Source organism: Eubalaena glacialis, chromosome 4 (genome assembly GCF_028564815.1).
Source record: "Eubalaena glacialis isolate mEubGla1 chromosome 4, mEubGla1.1.hap2.+ XY, whole genome shotgun sequence".
Classification (NCBI taxonomy): domain Eukaryota; kingdom Metazoa; phylum Chordata; class Mammalia; order Artiodactyla; family Balaenidae; genus Eubalaena; species Eubalaena glacialis.
In genome coordinates, this window is record NC_083719.1 from 105,615,604 (window position 1) to 105,633,877 (window position 18,274).

General features: G+C 47.0%; 1 protein-coding gene across 2 annotated transcripts in view; it reads right to left on the bottom strand.

Annotated features, from left to right (window-relative positions):
• Nucleotides 1–5,310: 5,310 nt before the first annotated feature.
• MARCHF3 (membrane associated ring-CH-type finger 3) overlaps nucleotides 5,311–18,274 on the bottom strand; it is a 154,486-nt gene continuing 141,522 nt past the window's right edge. The window contains exon 5 of one of the 2 annotated variants that reach the window (XM_061188112.1): nucleotides 5,311–5,372. In XM_061188112.1, coding sequence (XP_061044095.1) covers nucleotides 5,328–5,372 — 45 coding nt within the window. In that variant the 3' untranslated portion in view covers nucleotides 5,311–5,327. Of the gene's footprint in view, nucleotides 5,373–13,924; nucleotides 14,342–18,274 lie in introns of those variants that run through there. The other variant, XM_061188111.1, reaches the window with a different exon arrangement.

The window sequence follows — 18,274 nt, forward strand, 5'->3', positions numbered from 1 at the left end:
TGCGCCTGTGCCCGCATGTGTGTGTCTGTGGGAGCGTATTTTATGGTTCACAATTACTTCTTAAACTGCTAAGTTTTCCTCTAGGAGAAGTACCCCAGGTTTGGTCCTCTGTCTAGATGTTGTTAACTCATTTTGGACCACAGAGGGCGTTCGATTCACAAAGCTTTCTCCTCATTTTGTCCTTTGGATGGCAAGTCTCTCTTACGCCCCGGGGCCCACCAGACACATCCTCCTTGTCCCCGGTGGGGAGGGATCAATAAGATGTGCCCTCACAGGGGCTGGGCTTTTCTGTCCAGCTGGGAAGCCTGGCAGGGGTCGGGGCAGACCCTTGCACCTGCTTCCGGCCCTCGGAGCGCCCCGCACTGCCCGCCTTGACGTGGGGACGCGGAGAGAACGCCGAGAACCAGCTCGTGAAAATCATTCTCTCACCACGAACCCCACCCCCGGCCTCCAAACCCAGCTGGGCGCGTGCCAGGCTTCCGGGGCGCTTGCGTCCTGTCTCCGGGGCGTGGAGGCCTCTGCAGCCGTAGGCCTGGCTAATGGGTGATGGCTCACCGGTGCCTCCCAGTCTCAGCTGGGCGTGGGGTTTTTAAACAGACGCGCCGAGGACGGTCGGCCTTCTATCTGTGCCCGAAAGCATCGTTCGTGGCACAGAACCTGAGGCTGCTTCTCCCCCATGCCGCCTCCTCTGGGTATCACTGCGCCGTCTGGCAGAGTTTCACTCCAGCGTGGCAAACAGCAAAGTAGTTGACCTCGGCGTGTATAACATCACTAAGGAAAATGACCAACCTTGACCCTACAGCCTCTGATTCAGGCCCATCCTTGGTCTCTCCTGTTCTTGAGGAGCCGCTCACTCCTACGGCGCCAGCTCCAGACCACTGCTCCCTGCCGAGCCGGGAAGCCTTTTAGAGTTTGTGTCAGGCAGTTGTGCCCTACTACTTTTTTTTTTTTTCCTAATAAATTTTTACAATGGAAAAGTTTAAACCTATATAAAAGTGGAGAGAATAGTATAATGAACCCCGTGTACCCATCACCCCTTTTCAACCATGATCCACATCCAGCCAGTCTTGTGTCTTTCATATTCCCCGACTCTGCTCTGCCGTCCAGTGGAATCTGAGATATTGCACAGCTTCTTCATAAATTCTTCAGAATGTATCTCTAAGAGACAAGGGTGTTTTACAAACAACCGTCATTCTATTATCATACCTGAAACAAATAATTCCTTAATATGATCAAATATCCAGTGCTCGAAGTTCCCTGATAGTCTCATAATTTTTTTTTTTTTTTTAATATTTGGTTTTTCTGAATCAGGGTCCAAACAGGGCCCATATGTTATATTTGTTGATACATTTTTAAAAGTCTTCTAAATGAATTATCCACCCCAAAGTGTCAATAGTACTGGTGCTGTTAAATGTTGGTGTCATTTAACAAACTATCAATCTCTCTCAGTCCTGTAAACGAATAGACAGCAGTGCTTGGTCACATGCAGGTTCAGTTTTTTGCAGGAATATCTCACAGCGTTTCTGTGCACATCCTACCGCATCACATCAGGAGGGACCCAGTGTCAGATTTTCTCTTTCTTGTGAGGTTAAGATCGATCTGTGGGTTTGGGTGCTGAGGGTCTGACTTCTATCATAAAGTTCCCCATCAGCTAATGGTTTTAGCTAATGATCATTAGGCATGAAATCCATGATTTCATTTAGATTCTGTCATTATTTCTACACTTTTTAGGTGCAAGTCTTCTCTAAAGAACTTTCCTTCATCCTTTATACCCCAAGGTACAGTGCACACAAGACACTTTTTAAAAAACCATTATCGGAATAATGATTTGGTTCTCTAGCATGCTCCAAAGGTGGCCAGTGAGGGTTTTTTTTTTTTAGTATCATTATAAACTCATGAATTTTAACATAGATGATGTGTAACAATTCAGCGCAGTCTTGTTCTCTGTGATGCCCCTATTGTCCACCTTAGGCCAGTGGGAGCCTATTTGGGTTTTATCCTGTGTCCTCTGGACATGACCACAGGGGTCCCCCTTGCTTTCTGATATGACAAGGTGCTTGCTCCAGATTCATCTTACACTTTCCCTGTCCCTAACCTAGACTCAGGCATTTCTCCGAGGATACCTGATTCTTTTTAGTAGGAAAAGGGTAGTTAGAAACCACAACCAGGTGTGCCCAGTTTTTGAAGACTTTGCATAAATAGCAATGAGCCTGTAAGAGATCTGTATATACAGAGGGGACCCAGGTGGTACACAAGGGCGTGATTGACGGCCACTGCATTTTTCACTAGGTGCATTAAACAAAATAAATCCCACCTGAACCTCCTCAAATAGATTGTGCTTTTGTAGACCCTGCCTGAGTCTGATTCCTAATCCTCCTCCTGGGATGAAGCAAATTTACCCATAACCGTTAGATTCTTTCCTCTCACCCTTCCTGTGAACACAGGCTTCTGAGAGGGGAGGTTCGGGCCAAGGATTCTCTGCGCTCTAGAGGTTGCTCAGACAGAGTTGCCCTGCTCTGTGAGATCAGCAGGACTGCCCCACGCCTTCCCAGGTGGTGCGTGCCTTCAGGGAGGTTCTCACGCACACGGACCTCCTAACTCAGGATTGCTAATTTCGTTGTAAGATGTTGCCTGCAAGGCTTGGGTCCTGTACCCTCACACAGACTGCAGAATAGATCCACTGGTGCTCAGACGACGGAGTCTTAGATCACTTCCCATAGACCCCCCCTTAATCTGTCTCCGTGGTCTGGGGCCAGGTTGCCAGTAGCCCCTTGCTGCTGAGAGAACCCGTAGAGGGTGGGCTCTTGAGTCAGTGTCCTGTGGATGTCACCAAGCCGCCCGGTACCCTCAGCTGCCGAGTTGGAGGCATCAAATGTGGCTGGCCCCGCGTTTACTAGGCAGGGGCGGTGAGAAGGAAGGTAAATGATGGAGAAAAGCCAGTGACATTTTCAAGCTCCGTAGGAGTACATTTTTACATTAGCAATGTTATTTGCAAATTTCCCCAAAGCCAGTCTGAGCTTCCTGTTTAAGGGGCAGGAAAACAATGCTAGTTGTTACACTGTGGAAGTGACGCCAACTCGCCCCTCGTGGGGGACACGCTTATCGCAAGCTCGTCTGCTGCCTCCCGGGCCTCCAAGGGTCTCCACGCGGGTCTGTGATGGATGTTCTGCACAGTCGCCCTCCCGGTCGCTCCCGGACGTTTTCTCCCACAAATCTCCAGATTGACTTTAAAAAATCCTAACGTCAGCAGTCTTTAAGCCTTATCTGAGAACAAAATGCAGTTCATTTGTCTCCTAAGTGTTACTTATTTGCAGCTGGGTTAAAAGTCACAGATGCCTCCTTGCTGTGAATTGGAAGGGGATGGGGAGGGAGGAGGAGCCGGCCGTCAGCCGTTTTTATACAGGACGGGCCCACGCGGGTGCAAATCCTTTCCTGCCAAGCACTCCATTGCCTTTGGCAGACCCAGGGTCCCCAAGAGCCAAGGAGCTAGATGAGGTTACCCAGAATTTTAGAATAAAAAAGGACCTAACGGACTTTAGCACTATTATTTTCCTTTGGGTGAAATCTAGCCCAGATCCCCAGTATATGAAGCAGAGGTAAAGTGGCTGGGTGGGGCTGGAGCACCAGAGCCAAGGTTATGGGGGCTCTTTCCATGCCCTGTCCCCTGCAGCAACTCAGGGCTCCAAGAAGGGCTTTTTGAAAAGTGCTGATGGCAGATACTATGGCAAACTTATCCTGAGTCTTGGCTCCACTCACTTCCCCCCACAATCAACCCTGGAAGTGAGAAAATAAAATAAAACCCAAGGAACACTTGGGCTACAGAAGATGTGTGAGGAGGAGGGATGGATGCTTGGTGACATACCCAGGGGACAGGAAATGGGGGGGAAGGGGGAGGCAGTCATGTCCTTTTCTGTCTCCTGTATAGTACCTTTGGATGGATCATCACCTGCTTCATCACATCCCAGAAAACAGAAGATAGCAGTGCCGGCCCAGTGCCACCAGGTCAGTGGGGTAACATTAGGGCTGCGTTCATCCATGCCGGGGTAGGTGCATATAGCATACGTGCAGGGAGATCTGCCAGCCATATGGAGTTAGCACGTGCCCCCCCCGCCCCCCATTCCCCCACCCCTCCGGGCCCCCAACTATCCCCCTATGCTTCAAAGGAAAGCTGATTGCAATCCAGGCAGACAGAACTTAGAAAATGTGATGGGGATAGAGATATGAGGATTTTCCCTGAGGGGCAGAGTCACTTGCTGGGGTGTGGCAAGTGGAGAGTGGTTCAGTCCAAACGGCAGCACAGAGTATCTCCCACCCTCTCTGCTGACCCACCAGGGGTTTAGCTCCCCTGTCGTAGGTACACATCACTAGCCAAGGGAGTCAAGATCCCCAGGAGAGTATGTGATCACAGGAAAAAAACTAGACATGAAATAAGATGGTAGAATTAAGACCCAACATAATAGTAAAACAAATGTAAATGGATTAAACTCACCAATTCAAAGATAGAGGTTTTCAGATTAAATTGTAAAAAGAATATTTTAGCAGTATGCTGTCTACAGGAGGCATAAAAGGATACAGAAATGTTTAATATTAATTCAGACAAAAAAGGTTTTTAAAACATCAAAATGGACAAGCAGACTATTAGAATGTTATATTTGGAGAAGAGGAGCAATATATCAAGAAGATATAATCATAAAGATAAATCTATTTATATTGCCTCAAATACATAAAGCAGCTACCAACAGGGCTAAAGGGAAAAATAAATAAATCAACAAATGTAATCAGAAATTGTATATGTCCCTCTCAGAAACTGACAGATCAAGCATGAAAAAAAGCAAAGATAGGAAGATATGAACTACACAATTGATAAGCTGTAGCTTATTTATTCATATATATTTGTAAAAATCAACCATGTATCTTTTTTTAAAATAAATTTATTTATTTATTTTATTTATTTATTTTTGGCTGTGTCGGGTCTTCGTCTCTGCGCGCGGGCTTTCTCTAGTTGCAGCGAGTGGGGGCTACTCTTCCTTGTGGTGCGCAGGCTTCTCATTGCAGTGGCTTCTCTTGTTGTGGAGCACAGCCTCTAGGTGTGCGGGCTTCAGTAGTTGTGGCATGCGGGCTCAGTAGTTGTGGCTCATGGGCTCTAGAGCTCAGGCTCAGTAGTTGTGGTGCACAGGCTTAGTTGCTCCGCGGCATGTGGGATCTTCCCATACCAGGGCTCCAACCCGTGTCCCGTGCATTGGCAGGCGGATTCTTAACCACTATGCCACCAGGGAAGTCCCTCAACCATGTATGAAGCCACAAAAAAATGCCAGCATTTCAAAGAATCAAATCATCAAGACCATAGTTCTTTGACCATAATGTAATAATAACTGAAATACAAAACAAAAGAATAACACTCCCTACCTCCTGCTCATTTGCTGAAAGCTAAATAACTTGCTCCTAAATGACTTTTTAAAAAATTTTTTTACTGGAGTATAGTTGATTTATAATGTTGTGTTAGTTTTAGGTGTACAGCAAACTGCTAAATGACTTTTGAGTTAAAGAAAGAAACAAAAGGGAAATTTAAAGTACTTAGAACTAAAATTTAAACATTAAAATTTTCAACAATTGTGGGAGATAAAGTAGTACTTAGAGGAAAATGTATAGCTTTAAATCATTTATCCAAAAACAAACAGGAAGACTGAAACGAGTGATTTTTTTTTTTTCTGCCCATGCTGCACCAGAACTAAGAGTTCCCTGACCAGGGGTCGAACCCAGGCCCCCTGCAGTGGAAGCTCAGAGTCCTAACCACTGGACAACCAGGGAATTCCCACAAGAGTGAATTAAAACAAACAAACAAAAAACCCCAAGAAGTAAGGCAATAAGAAAAATAAGGCTAAAAATCAGTAAAATAGAGGACAAAAGAAGATGAGAGAAAGAGAAAATTAAGAAAGTTTTGAACTTACTCTTCAAAAAGGTTAATGAAATAAACCATTAATGCAGATTGGCTAGACAAAAGAATAAAAGACAGGATGAAAATAAGACACCAATGAATAAGGAAATAAGTACAGACTGAATGAAGGTGAAGAACGTCCACTGGCTGCACCAGAGTTTGGCTGGGATGTGACGGGTGGCCTGGCATGGGGTGTCAGAGACGGAGATAGATGGTGAGGGGGCCATCTACAAGGGGGAGGGGATGATTGTGGAAACGAGAGACTGGCTACATACAGAGAGGTTAATTAAATATAAGTAAATAAATAAAGACAATGAAAGCCAGATTTCTCATGGTTGGAAAGGGAGCTATAAATGTGAAAATGGAAAAAACAAGATTGAGCTCTGGTATTGGATTGGAAATGGTGGTGTTGGTGTGAACTCTTAATTTTTAATATATATAGAGAGAGAACAGAAAATATTACATAAGGTTTATCTACGAGTGAAAGGATAATTCAACAATAGTGTATCTTACTACACAGATTATAAAGTAGAAAGTCACACAAATTTCTCAATATTATATTGTTAATTATATTTAATTACTATCACTAATTAATGATATTTAAAATGATGATGTAAAAACTCACCAAGTACTAGAAATTGAAGGGAAACACAATAACTCAACAAAATTATATAAGAAAAGTGTGTAGCAAATATCGATGGTGGGGACACTGAACACTCTTTAAGATGGGAAACCAGCAAATAAGCCTGCTGGCACGATTGCAACAGACCAGTCATGGAGGGCCTGGCCACTGCACTAAGACAGGAAAGAGCTGGCTTAGAAGGGTATCTACAAACTGCGAGAACTAATACAGAGCTCAGCAAAGGTGCAAGTGCCGGATGACAAGAGTTCCTCTACACCAGCACTAACCAATGAGAAAATAGAATAGAAAATAAGATATCACTTATTTTACCATAGCAACACAACTATAAACTAGAAATTAAACTAACAAAGGACGCAGAAGAATTTTACTGACAACGTTTAGAACTCTTATTTCAGGATGCAAAGAATGACTGAATAAATGGCGTTATGCTATGATCATCATAGGAGATTGACTAAAAATTGTGAAGATCTGTGAAGATTGTGATTTTCATGAAATTAATATGTAAATTCACTACAATTCCAATCAAAAGTCCATCAAGCCTTTTAAAATGACTTAACAAAACTATTCTAAAATTTATACACAGGGATAAAAAGCCTGTCCACAAATAACTAAGTCAATTTTGAAGAATAGAGCGAAGTTGGTGGGGGACTGGGGAGGAGTTGCTCATTCCACTAGATAAAGAGGCACATTATGAAGCCATATTAAGAAAAACAGTGAGGTAACTCAGGAACGGACAAATGGGTTAAAGCCATAGACTGAGTATGCAAAACCAGACCGTGTTTATATGGAACGGGGTACACGATCCAGGTGACACCACAAGTGAATGAAGAAAGGGGAAATTGTTTAGTAGATGGTGATGGCAAACTGCCTACCTTAGGGAGATAAAGTTGGATCCTTATATCAGATACAGAGGTGAACTCTATATAGACTGAAGGCCTAAAGGTGATACATAAAACCATAAAGGAAGAAAATGTGGGAGACTATCTTTGTGATTTTGGAATGAGAAAGGACTTCTAAAATTTAAATAAGACGACCCATAGTACAAAACACATAACAAAAACTAGATTTGACTGTGTCAAAGTTAAGGATTGCTATTCAACAAAGTATACCGTAGAAAAGTTAAGAGAGAGTTGAACAAATGAGAGAATTTGCGGCACATCAAACTGACGAGGGAGACTAAAAAGGAAAAGGTAGTCAGCCCAACAGGAAACATAGAGAAGTGTAAATGTGGACAGATTTAAGCAATAAGACCTAGGTTTATATTGTCAGATTGGCTAAAAATGAATAAATAAATAATAGCTAGTACAGGAAAGGATGTGGAGAAATGGGAAAACTCAGCCACTACTGGGGGCTGTCTAAAGTGGTATAGTTGTCCTGGAGAACCATACAAAAATAGTGCAATTAAACATGTCAACATCCTATAGCCCAGCATTCCCACCGACCAGAGCAGAGGAACCCTCCAACAGGACTTTAAGGAGACAGGTAAGAGGATGTCCATCACAGCACTGTTGGATGCGGCAGGGAGTTGGAGGTAACATGAAGGGAATGGAAAAGGAAATGGAATTCCAAGCAGTCATTGGAAGCAATAAACTAGATGCACATGCAGACAAATCTTAAAAACATAGTGCTAAGGTGGGAGGGGGGTGGGGGAGAAGAACGAGATTTACAGCATAATCACTTTTATGTAAATTAAGACATATACTCACAAAACAATATGTTTTGCAAAGATATGTCCATAGTCAGTTTATATGTCAAACGTATTAGAATGAGTAACTAATGAAGGAAGGAGATAAAAGTGGAGATTAGGAATGAAGAGGAAATTATTATAAAACTAGAAGTCGAGAGGCATCAGAGTACAGTAGTTAAGAGCAGGGACTCCAGAGCCTGGGTCTGAACTCCAGCTCTCCCCCTTACTGGCTCTGTTTCCTTGGGCAAATAACTTAACCTCTTTGGTTAAGCTTCTCCATCTGTAATAAGGGTCTGGTAGCTAATCTCCAAAGATGGCCCCAAACAATTCTGCCCCTCCCTGCACGTGCAAGCAGCTCCTCCCATCAAGAGGAGAGGCCTGTGACTGCTTTGACCAGTAGGATCAGAGGAAGTGATCCTCAGGGACTTCCAAGCCCAGGCAGGAAGCAGGAGAGAAGCATCTTCCCTCTTGGAACCCTGAGTCGCCGTGGAAAGAGGGGCCCTTTAACTGAGATGCCATGTGGAGAGAAACCACAGGAGAAGCACCTGGGCCGTCTGACTGTCTGAGACATACAAGGGCGACCAGAAAAGGCACTGCCCACAGACTGCCTGGCTGAGCCCTAGCCATCCCATGGAACAGTGAGGTGCCATACAATGGTTGTTTGAGACCACTAAATTTGGGGGTGTTCTGTTAGGCGACAATGGATGAGGTCATTGTAAGGATTAAAGGAGGTAGTTTTCAAAGTGCTGAATAGCGCATGGCTCGTGGGAGGTGCTTGGCTCCATGTACACATTTGTGGAATAAAACAGAACAGGGACCTATAGAGGCTGACGGTGACAGAAACTGTGTCCTGGACTAAAGTATAGGAGTAACTCAATTCTTCGCACCTGGTGCCCACAAATAAGATAAAATAAAACCTATGATAGGTCCATCTATTCATTTCCTTGATAGGGTAACTGTGGCCCAGGAGGTGAAAAGTGTATCCAAAAAAAAAAGTTTTTCAAAACGAAGCAGGCCTCCCTGAGCCCATCTCTTCTGCTGTCTTTGTGCCCAGAATTCAGAGCCTCCAAGAAGGCACTAGATATATGAGCTCAGTGACTCACGAGTCCCTCATTTCTGGGAACACAGACAACTGATGGACTATATTTGTTTTCCTCTGTAGCGCTAGAGCCAGAACGAGCACATTTTTTTTATCTGTGATGAATTCTCAATTAGCCATAGGCTCCAGTATAAGGAAATGCAAGGATAAGTGAAATCCACGTGTAATTGAAAGATCTCAATCAAGTCAGTCATTTCAACCTCCAGAAGGATCTCTTACGATTCTTTTTACTCCCAAACACAGTGTGCTCAATAAGTATGTGTTATTTAAAATTAATCCCTCTTCTTTTTGAAAAGGATTTAAAACTGTTTATGGTCCTTCAAATCATTGATCAAAGTTGTTTGTCAAAACCCAGGCAATCGCCCAGACATTAGCAACAGCGAGTGGAAGGAAGGGGTGGGAAGGGTGCTGATGTTCATTCATGAACTGCCTACTGGGCACCTTACAAACCTTACAGGGAATGTCTGAGGTAGGTATCGTCCCCATTTTACAGAGGCAGAAACTGAGGCTTACATAGGTGGGCCACCGCCACTGGGACACTGCAGAGCCCGATTCAAACTCAGGTAGCCTGACTCACAGCTGGTCCTCTCCCACTCTGTCCCACTGGGAAGCGAAGATCCAGACTCACCCCAGAACAACTCAACAGCAAGGGGAAGGCAGTATGTCCCAAAGCCAACTCCTAGACACTAAGACTTTTGTAAAGTCAGAAAAGGTGGACTGTGGAACCTAATAGCCCGTGTATTTCTGCAGAACTGACACATTTTGGATAGGGTCTGCAGTTCCCTGGGCATCGCTATTTAGAGCCGATTTCTCATGACTGTAGCCTCCGTGGCAAGAAGCCTCCGGCTGGCAGCCTGCAAGATCCTGCATGTGCGTGGCTGGGAGGGATGGCGTCCAACCAGGTCCATCCTGGTCCCAACCTCTCTACCTAAAATAATCCCGAACCCCGTCCCCACCCACTGACCCACTTCCCATCCCACTTAAGCCTTCAGAATCACAACCTGTAATTCTGATCCAGCACGAGGGCTGCCTGCTCTGTGGCTGGTCTGCAGGGAGCTTCTGGGAAGACACTGGATGAAAGCGGAGAGGAAGCATGTGCCGATTCCCTTCCCCAGGTTGCTTCCTCCTCTGGGCCTTTCGGCCTGAGGACACCCCCTGGGAGGGCAGGTTGAGGACAGAGGTTCTGTGCGCACCAGGCCTCTCTGTAAGCTGCGTGAAGCTTTGGGGTGAGGCAGACCCGGGCCGGGCCCAGGCCAGTGCCAAGAGGGGAATGAGAGGCCCCAGGGTAGGGAGCCTCCAGCCGGCTGGGGCCCCAGTGCAGGTAGCCAGGCTGCCGGTTCACTTCCATTTTCTCCTTTGGCTTCTCCACGTCCTCAGATGAGTTACTTTCACTGAAAATAAAATGACTGTGGCTACAGCCCAGCCGCACGCAAGTGGTCACCCTGGGTGCTCGGGGCACAGGGAGGGAGACCTGGACACGAAACACAAATACACGCAGCTTCCAAGTCATGCCATTTATTTTTCCTTAATTGGGTTTTACAGCTCGTCTGAGCTTCTGCTCAGTTCTCTGAGGAGCTGGAGAATTCGTGTGAACGCTCTGTGTTCCTGTCCTTCCCCAGATGAGAAACAGGCAGGCACGTGAGTACACACAGGGGCCAGTGAGAGTGCCCTGCACCTGTTTCTGTTGTTACTTTCCTCTCTGGCTTCACTGTGACACACGTTTGTCTCCATCTAATATTCTCAAGAAAAATGGTCCAGACAGGATACGGCGAGGGACGCGGGGAGAGGACTGTGTAAAGGGGTCGGTGGAGGGAAGCAGTGAACCCGTAGGATCATTTACCTGCCCCTCCTCGTTCCTTTTCCTGTTTCATCCTGGATCTTTCAAAGAGAAAGAAGCAGAGAGCGAGAGAGAACAAGGCTAGCAGGACCACTGGTAACTCGTGCAGCACCCCGGTTAGCAAATGCACCCACCTTCGGACAGGTGCTGCGTGGCTTGTTGACATACGCAGAGCCTGGACCGAAGCTTCCGCTGCCTCTGTCCTCTTGGCTGGTGTCTTGTGCTTATGCTGCAGTTCCCGGACTCTCCCGCCTTGAATGACCTCAGGGTTAAAGGGCCAAGAGGGGATGAAGTGTCCTCCAAGAGCTTTCAGAACCCCAGATGGGCCCTGGTGCTGTGGAGATCACAGTCTCTCACTGGGCAGGGAGGCACTGATGCCTCCCTTGGCTGCCAGGGTGTCCTGCCCACCACCCCACATGCAACCCACTCCTTGCACGTGGACTCTGCTTAATTTCCCAGGGTGGGAGTGTGCACTGGGGGGAGGGAGGCGTGGCCCAGGCACAGCACTACCGTGCCAACCTTCCCAGCCCGGAAGCCCCAGCGAGCTGCCGGGGAGGGACCTGCCTGCTTTTTTTTTTTTTTATTTTTTATTTTATTTTATTTTATTATTTTATGGCTGTGTTGGGTCTTCGTTTCTGTGTGAGGGCTTTCTCTAGTTGTGGCAAGCAGGGGCCACTCCTCATCGCGGGGCACGGGCCTCTCACTATCGCGGCCTCTCTTGCTGCGGAGCACAGGCTCCAGACGCGCAGGCTCAGTAATTACGGCTCACGGGCCCAGTTGCTCCGCAGCATGTGGGATCTTCCCAGACCAGGGCTCGAACCCGTGTCCCCTGCATTGGCAGGCAGACTCTCAACCACTGCGCCACCAGGGAAGCCCCCTGCCTGCTTTTGATATTTTGCTTCATTACATCTCATCTCATGAACCAAGACAGCAGGATTTTTCTGCAGCCAACCTCAGCAGGAAATGATCCTGGGAATCTACTGCTTCCTTAATTCATGGAAAAAACAGGGACCAGAAAGGGCATGGTTCTCTCATGAATGTTTGCACCACTCCATTGAGAGGCTGGTTGAACTGACAGCTCGGGGACCAAGGCTGGGTGGGCATCGTTTGTCAACTATATTACAGGGCTGCAATTCAAACGCGACCAAGCTGGACTCTTGGCTCTGGAAATTTAATGCGTGACAGCTGCATGCAGCCAGTGGTGTCCAGCATTTTAGAAAGGTCAATTAAGAAACGGTTGATGGTGGTGCAGCTAATGACAGCCCAGAGGGGTGAGCAGGGCCGAGCAAACAGAAGGGCTGAGACGTATATTACTGGAATTGAAGTGTCGAAGTGAAGCGTGGTGGGGGGAAACCTATTGTCACAGGCCATAAAGCACATCTGAGTTTTGCAGCGGAGAGCAGTACAGCTGTTTCTCTCCCCCGGCAGCGCGGGGAGCGGTCTGTGAACGGAGGGCTCGCCAGACAAAGGCGACACCTGCATCAGCTTGATCAATCTGCAGACAAAAATCGTTACCGTCCTCACTGCCTGTTCCTTTGCACTTCCTGGAGCATGAGGCAGACGCTGGAGTGATAGTTGCAATGTGGGTCATGTTCTAGAAGTCCATATTTTAAGCATTCCCCAAAGCTGGGCTCCGCCTTCTCTTCAGGGCTGTGGGCAGGTAGGCGGATGGGAGCCTGAGTGCCAATCTGAGCGAGTGCTCTCCTCAGACAGCATGTCTGCTCCCTGGCTTCAGTGGACACACAAAGGCAGGGAGCAGTCTAGACCCTTTACACTGCGATGGATAAAAGAGGGACATGGAGCCCTTGGAAAAAGCCTATTTCAGCCTGTGACAGAATTGGCTCATGGTTGGGGGAAGGCACTGCGTGGGGCTTTTTTTTTTCTTTTTGGAAAATCAGACAAAGGGGTCTTAGACTACTCGGACAGGCTTTTTTTGGCCACATCTACCTGTCGAGCCGGAAATTTGGCAGAGCAATGGGAATGCTAATTGATATGCAAAACAGGTCCAGGGTTCCTAGAAATGTCTAATGATCCTCCAGTTCAATGCGATGAAGAATTAAGATATGCGCTAAATGAAATGGGAATAGGAGCACCAACCTTCTTGCTTTTGCTTTTTTTTTCCTTTTTCAAATCTACTTAGGGAAACTTCACAGGTTTTGTGATTAAAAAAAAATAGTATTGCAATCAGTGGGGGTTTGTCTTTCACACACTTGATATTTATTATTAGAAAATAGCTTCTATCAGCTGTCATTACCAAACAAGTTGAAAGGAGCGTGCTTCTCACCATAAATTGTTTTTCTCCTTAATGAAATTTAAATAAACAGTTCACTGTGGGGAGAGTTGCCACGCTTGTTTTTCCTTTAAAAACTGAATAATTAAATGAAGTTTAGTACAAAACATCCTTCAAATATGACTTGTCCTGCAGCTGTTACGCTGTCCCCTTGAGTAAGGGACATGGAAGAGATGGAAAAGACCACTCAAGCTATCAAATTACCCCAAAGAATCTACAGTAGAAACTGGGAAACAAACCAATGAACCCAAACAAAACCCATCCAAACCAACCATGAAATCAGTTTTAACATTGGCTTTTCAACTTCGATTATCATCTAAGTTTAATATATATATATATCTATATATATATTTGAAATAGTAATAAAAAAGGAAGAATTGAATTGCATCCTTAGCAGGACAACCTTCCTCATATGTTAGAGGTGTTCAGAAAATTCCATACAGTATCTGCTAAATAAACATGTTTGGCAGCTTAGCAAATATCATATGATTGCAGCATCCATGATTTGAAGTCAGAGAGCGATTTGCTTTCTTCAGGCAGAGTCTGTTGCTCAGGGCGACGTGATAACATGGCTCTAGATGTTCTTCGACCCACAGGCTCGAGGAAGGGTCTCGGGGTGGCTCAGTGCATGGCCCCAGTGCAGAAACTTCCAAACCCCAAACAACAAATCAACCAACCAAACACACGAACATCAAACAATCGTCTCCTTTGAGTTCCTCTTGACAGAGTGGAGGCCCAGCAAGGACTTCTGGTTAGAAGGGACGTTGACAGACTTTGGAATGAGGAGAATCACCCTCTGATTGGTCCGACGCCATTCATTGTACAATCGACAGTGGTACCTAAATGACACCTGGGGTCAGGAGAGGAAAAATAAGGGAAGGTTTCAGGTAAGCGGAAGCTGATTATCAATCCAAACAACATACACGCCATTTAAAACAGCTCCAAACAGCAGTACAGCAGGGCAAGAGCCAGGGGGAAACTGCTGTAGCAGGCAGCTGAGTGCTGGGAGACTGGCCCCAGCCATAGAGCACCCACGTGTGAACAAGGGGCAGATCTCCCTCGTGCCTCTTCAAACTGGGTAAAATCAGAGTATTAATAGGAAATGAGGTTCCTCCCGAGTTTGGATTTATTTTCAGGATAGTGGTCTGGGCCCCAAAGTATCAGTGGGGAAGAAAGTTGGCTGGGGGCAGTGGGCAGAGTAGGTACGGCGCCAGCCCTTGCCCAGCTGTGGGACTAGGCAATGTGCCTTTCTGGTCGTCAAGTTTCTCTCTGTTAAATGAGAGGGATGCTGGGGCTTCACACACCCTTCTGTAGGTTGGACACTGCACAACTCGAAGGACCCCATTCACGGTATGATAGGAAGGGCACCCTCCGTACTGTGCTGTGGACAAACTGAACAACTGTACTTGGCCGCCCCTGTGGGTGATCCCCATTGCCTCCAGCTCAGTCCTTCCATGGCGTCCAGTGGGGAAGCTTCGGCATGGGCACCAACTCTGCTGATGAGTTCTTCCTGAGCCAGTGCCTGTGCCCACCTCAGCGTGGCATCAGTGCCCGGTACACCACGGCACTTGTTTCTCTCTCACCCTGCACTAGACGCATGTTGAGGGCAGGTCTTGTGTTGTATTCATCTTTGCATGCTGTGTACCTAGCATAGTGTCTGGCGCTTAGGAAGCTGCTTAGTTAAGTTTACCGAGTGAATGGATGAGTGACTAAGTATCCCGTACCTTCTAACTGCAACACTGCTTTAGATTTAGGCCTCTCTTACATGATACAGGACAGCACGAGCAGTAAACTCATCATCAATTGTGACATAACTTGCCCCCAAAGTGCTTGCTTCTTGTGTAAATATACTGGAATGAGATGCTTACATCTGTGGTTTGCTCTGGAGAAGGCTGGCACAAAGCACTGATGAACCACCCAGGAAATTCAAATAATCTGTTCTTCTGAAGATGTACAAACTGCCTTTAAAAGTGGAAGCAGGTTCTAGTTTGCGAATATCCAGATAACTAGGTAAGTGTTGGGGACGAAGGTGCCCATGACCTGAGAGTGACAAATTATCCAGATATGGGCTGTTTAACCACCTGGGTTGTGTGGGTCATGCTGACACTGGTACAGGGTCTCCGTTGGTCAAAGAGCGGGCTGACCCTGTGGTTTGAGCTCGGTGTTGCTGGAAGTGGAGGAGAATGCAGGCCCTTGATCAGAAAGCGCTTGTTCGTCTTCATGGCAGGATCGTGAAATCCAAGGCCACTCACTTAGATTTCTGAGGCTAGAAAGCAGATGCCACAGGCTGAATGCCAGAGAGATTTGAGTATGAAAATAAAAGCTTTTAAACTCACACAGATGTGCTTTTCTCCAAGAGGCTCTGAACATGCCAAAGTGGAACAGAGGCTTTTTTTCTCTTTTTTTTTTTTTTTTTTAAGCTTGATTCTCTTATATCTGTTCTGTTCTGTCCTGCTGCTGCTTGGTGCTACTCATGAATGTAAGAGGCAGGCTGGAAAGCGTGCTGTTCAGGGCCAAGGGCAGGGAAGGGGTAGGAAACAGACAAGTACTAATGAAGAGCTGAGGCAGTACAAGAAGTCTGGAATTTGGAAATGTTACAGGAAAGCTGGATTTGAAATCAAGAGTCCCTTCGCCCGGGATGCGCGTGCTTGGCGCCTTCAGTAAGCAGCAGCAGCAGCGGCAGCCGTGCGCAGTAGGGAGCAGCCCGAGGGCTGCAGGCGGCGCACCGGGCTGAAGCCCCATCCTCTACTGATGTCTCCGCGACTTTGGGAGGGTTGTTTGCTGCCTCCAAGTCCCGGTGTCCTCGTTTGTAAAATGTGAATAATGATATCAGAGATAGTGCATAAAAAGCACTTAGCACAGTGCCACTGCCACACGTTAGTGTTCTTGGCCTGTTATTTCTGATGGGTTAAATCTGGAAAAGAAGATAACTTTGTGACGCTCCTTGGATACAGGAAACTGGGGGCAAAAAGAAAAAGAGAGGCTGGGCTATTTCCTTGAAAGCCCTGCTCTTAGTGTGCCCGTGGAGGCCGTACCACCTGGGAGCTTGTTAGAATGTCACACCTGTGGGCTCCGTCCGCCCAGACTTAAGGAATCAGAGCGTGCATTTTAACAAGATCTCCTGGTGATTCGCATGTATGTTCAAGCCTGTGAAGCACAGGGGAACGTGGGGAGTCCATGACTTAGCAGGTCTCCTGGTTCCTTGGCCAGGAAGTACAAAAATCAGCCCGCTTGTTCGGACAAACGAACGAGATCTTATTACGCATTAATCCATCTTGATTGCTGTTCACCACCATGTCTGCAGGCAAATTCAACCAATAAGAAGAAAGCATCATGAAGATGACGCTGCATCGGGGAAAATAAAGGAAGGTAGGTGCAGGGCAGAGGGACCATGGGTTTGCAGTCGCCCTGGGTAGTCCTGGCTTTGGTCTCTAGGAGCGCCAAGACACTCCCTCCCCTTTGTGGAACAGAAGAGGAATAAAGCAGGTTTGATTTAGAGCAATAAAGAGGCAGTGAGGAAAAAATAAACAACATGAAGGAAAAAGAAGCTATGGCAATAGTAACGCTGGGAACTTCATTTAGATATTTCTTAAATTTCTGAGGTTTTAAAGAAAGAGGGTGAAGAAAGAGCACAGGGCCACTATTCTAAAAACACTACTCTTCATGGGATGGGTTTCTTGAAGTGTCTTCATTTCTTCATCCAAAGGCTATTTATTAACCTCCTGTCATGGGCAAGGTCTGCACAGAGTTGCGGTCATGTGCATGGCACACAGAGGGCTAGAGCATATTAGCATCACCTCTCCCTGAGGGAGGTGATGGGCTGCACTGAAGCTTTGCTGTAAAGTCACAGCAGGCTTTGGGAAATCTCCTTACGAATTTTGATTCTGCCCTCTCAGGAGTTTATGGTGCGACCGAAGCATATTGATGGGGCCAGGGCTTTGGAAGCTGCCTTCCCAGAACTGGGCCAGCTCACTGACCTGTGATGGCACCGTGGAAGAGAAGAGGGCGGCGCGGGTGTGAATCAGCCACACCAGGTCGTGCTGGACACCCTCGGGGTGTGTCTAGACCCGCCCCACAGTGAGCCTTGCCGGGACAGTGTTCTGTGGGAGCTTCCCCCTTCGTAAAGAGATTTTAAATGATTAACCCGTGGGACTGGGAGTCAGGCAGAGGAGCCGGATCATCATTCATTTCATCCTGTGATTTAACTGGTTTCTGGGCTGGGCACTGGTTGCATCAGCGACGTGGTGGATGGTGGTACCTCCTGCGGGTCACTGCACGTGGGCATCGCTACACTGGGCTAATGCAGATCCTATGTGGACACTTTCTAAGTGCTTCATGTGGACTCAGTTCTCGCCTACTCTTCTCGTGTCTGTCCACGGGCTTCAAATCGGTTTGTGACATGCACAGTGATGTTTCTGGGGCACCTTTCCCCTCCCCGCCCAGCTCTCAGGGAGGAGGTGGTTGAGGTCTTGGCCTCCTGGGTCCCAGACACCTGTGTTTCCGCACAGTAGGTTCCAGAAGGCGGAACTCCCCGAGTCTGCATCAAGCCTGGGCCCCGGTGGAGGCAAGGAGCTCCAAAGGCAGCCGCAGGCGAGCAGCACGGGTGCGGGCGAGGCCCTTCCAGGAGGGCTCCTCCGAGAAGCCGGGCTGGGACTGACACTGTGTTTGTTTATCTAAGACATTTTCACAGCATATTCTCCTTAAGCTTGACAGCTTGTTTACAGTGGGTTTCTGCTGGAGGGCAGTTGCCAAGTGCTGTCGGCTTCTGAATTACGGCTCTTGC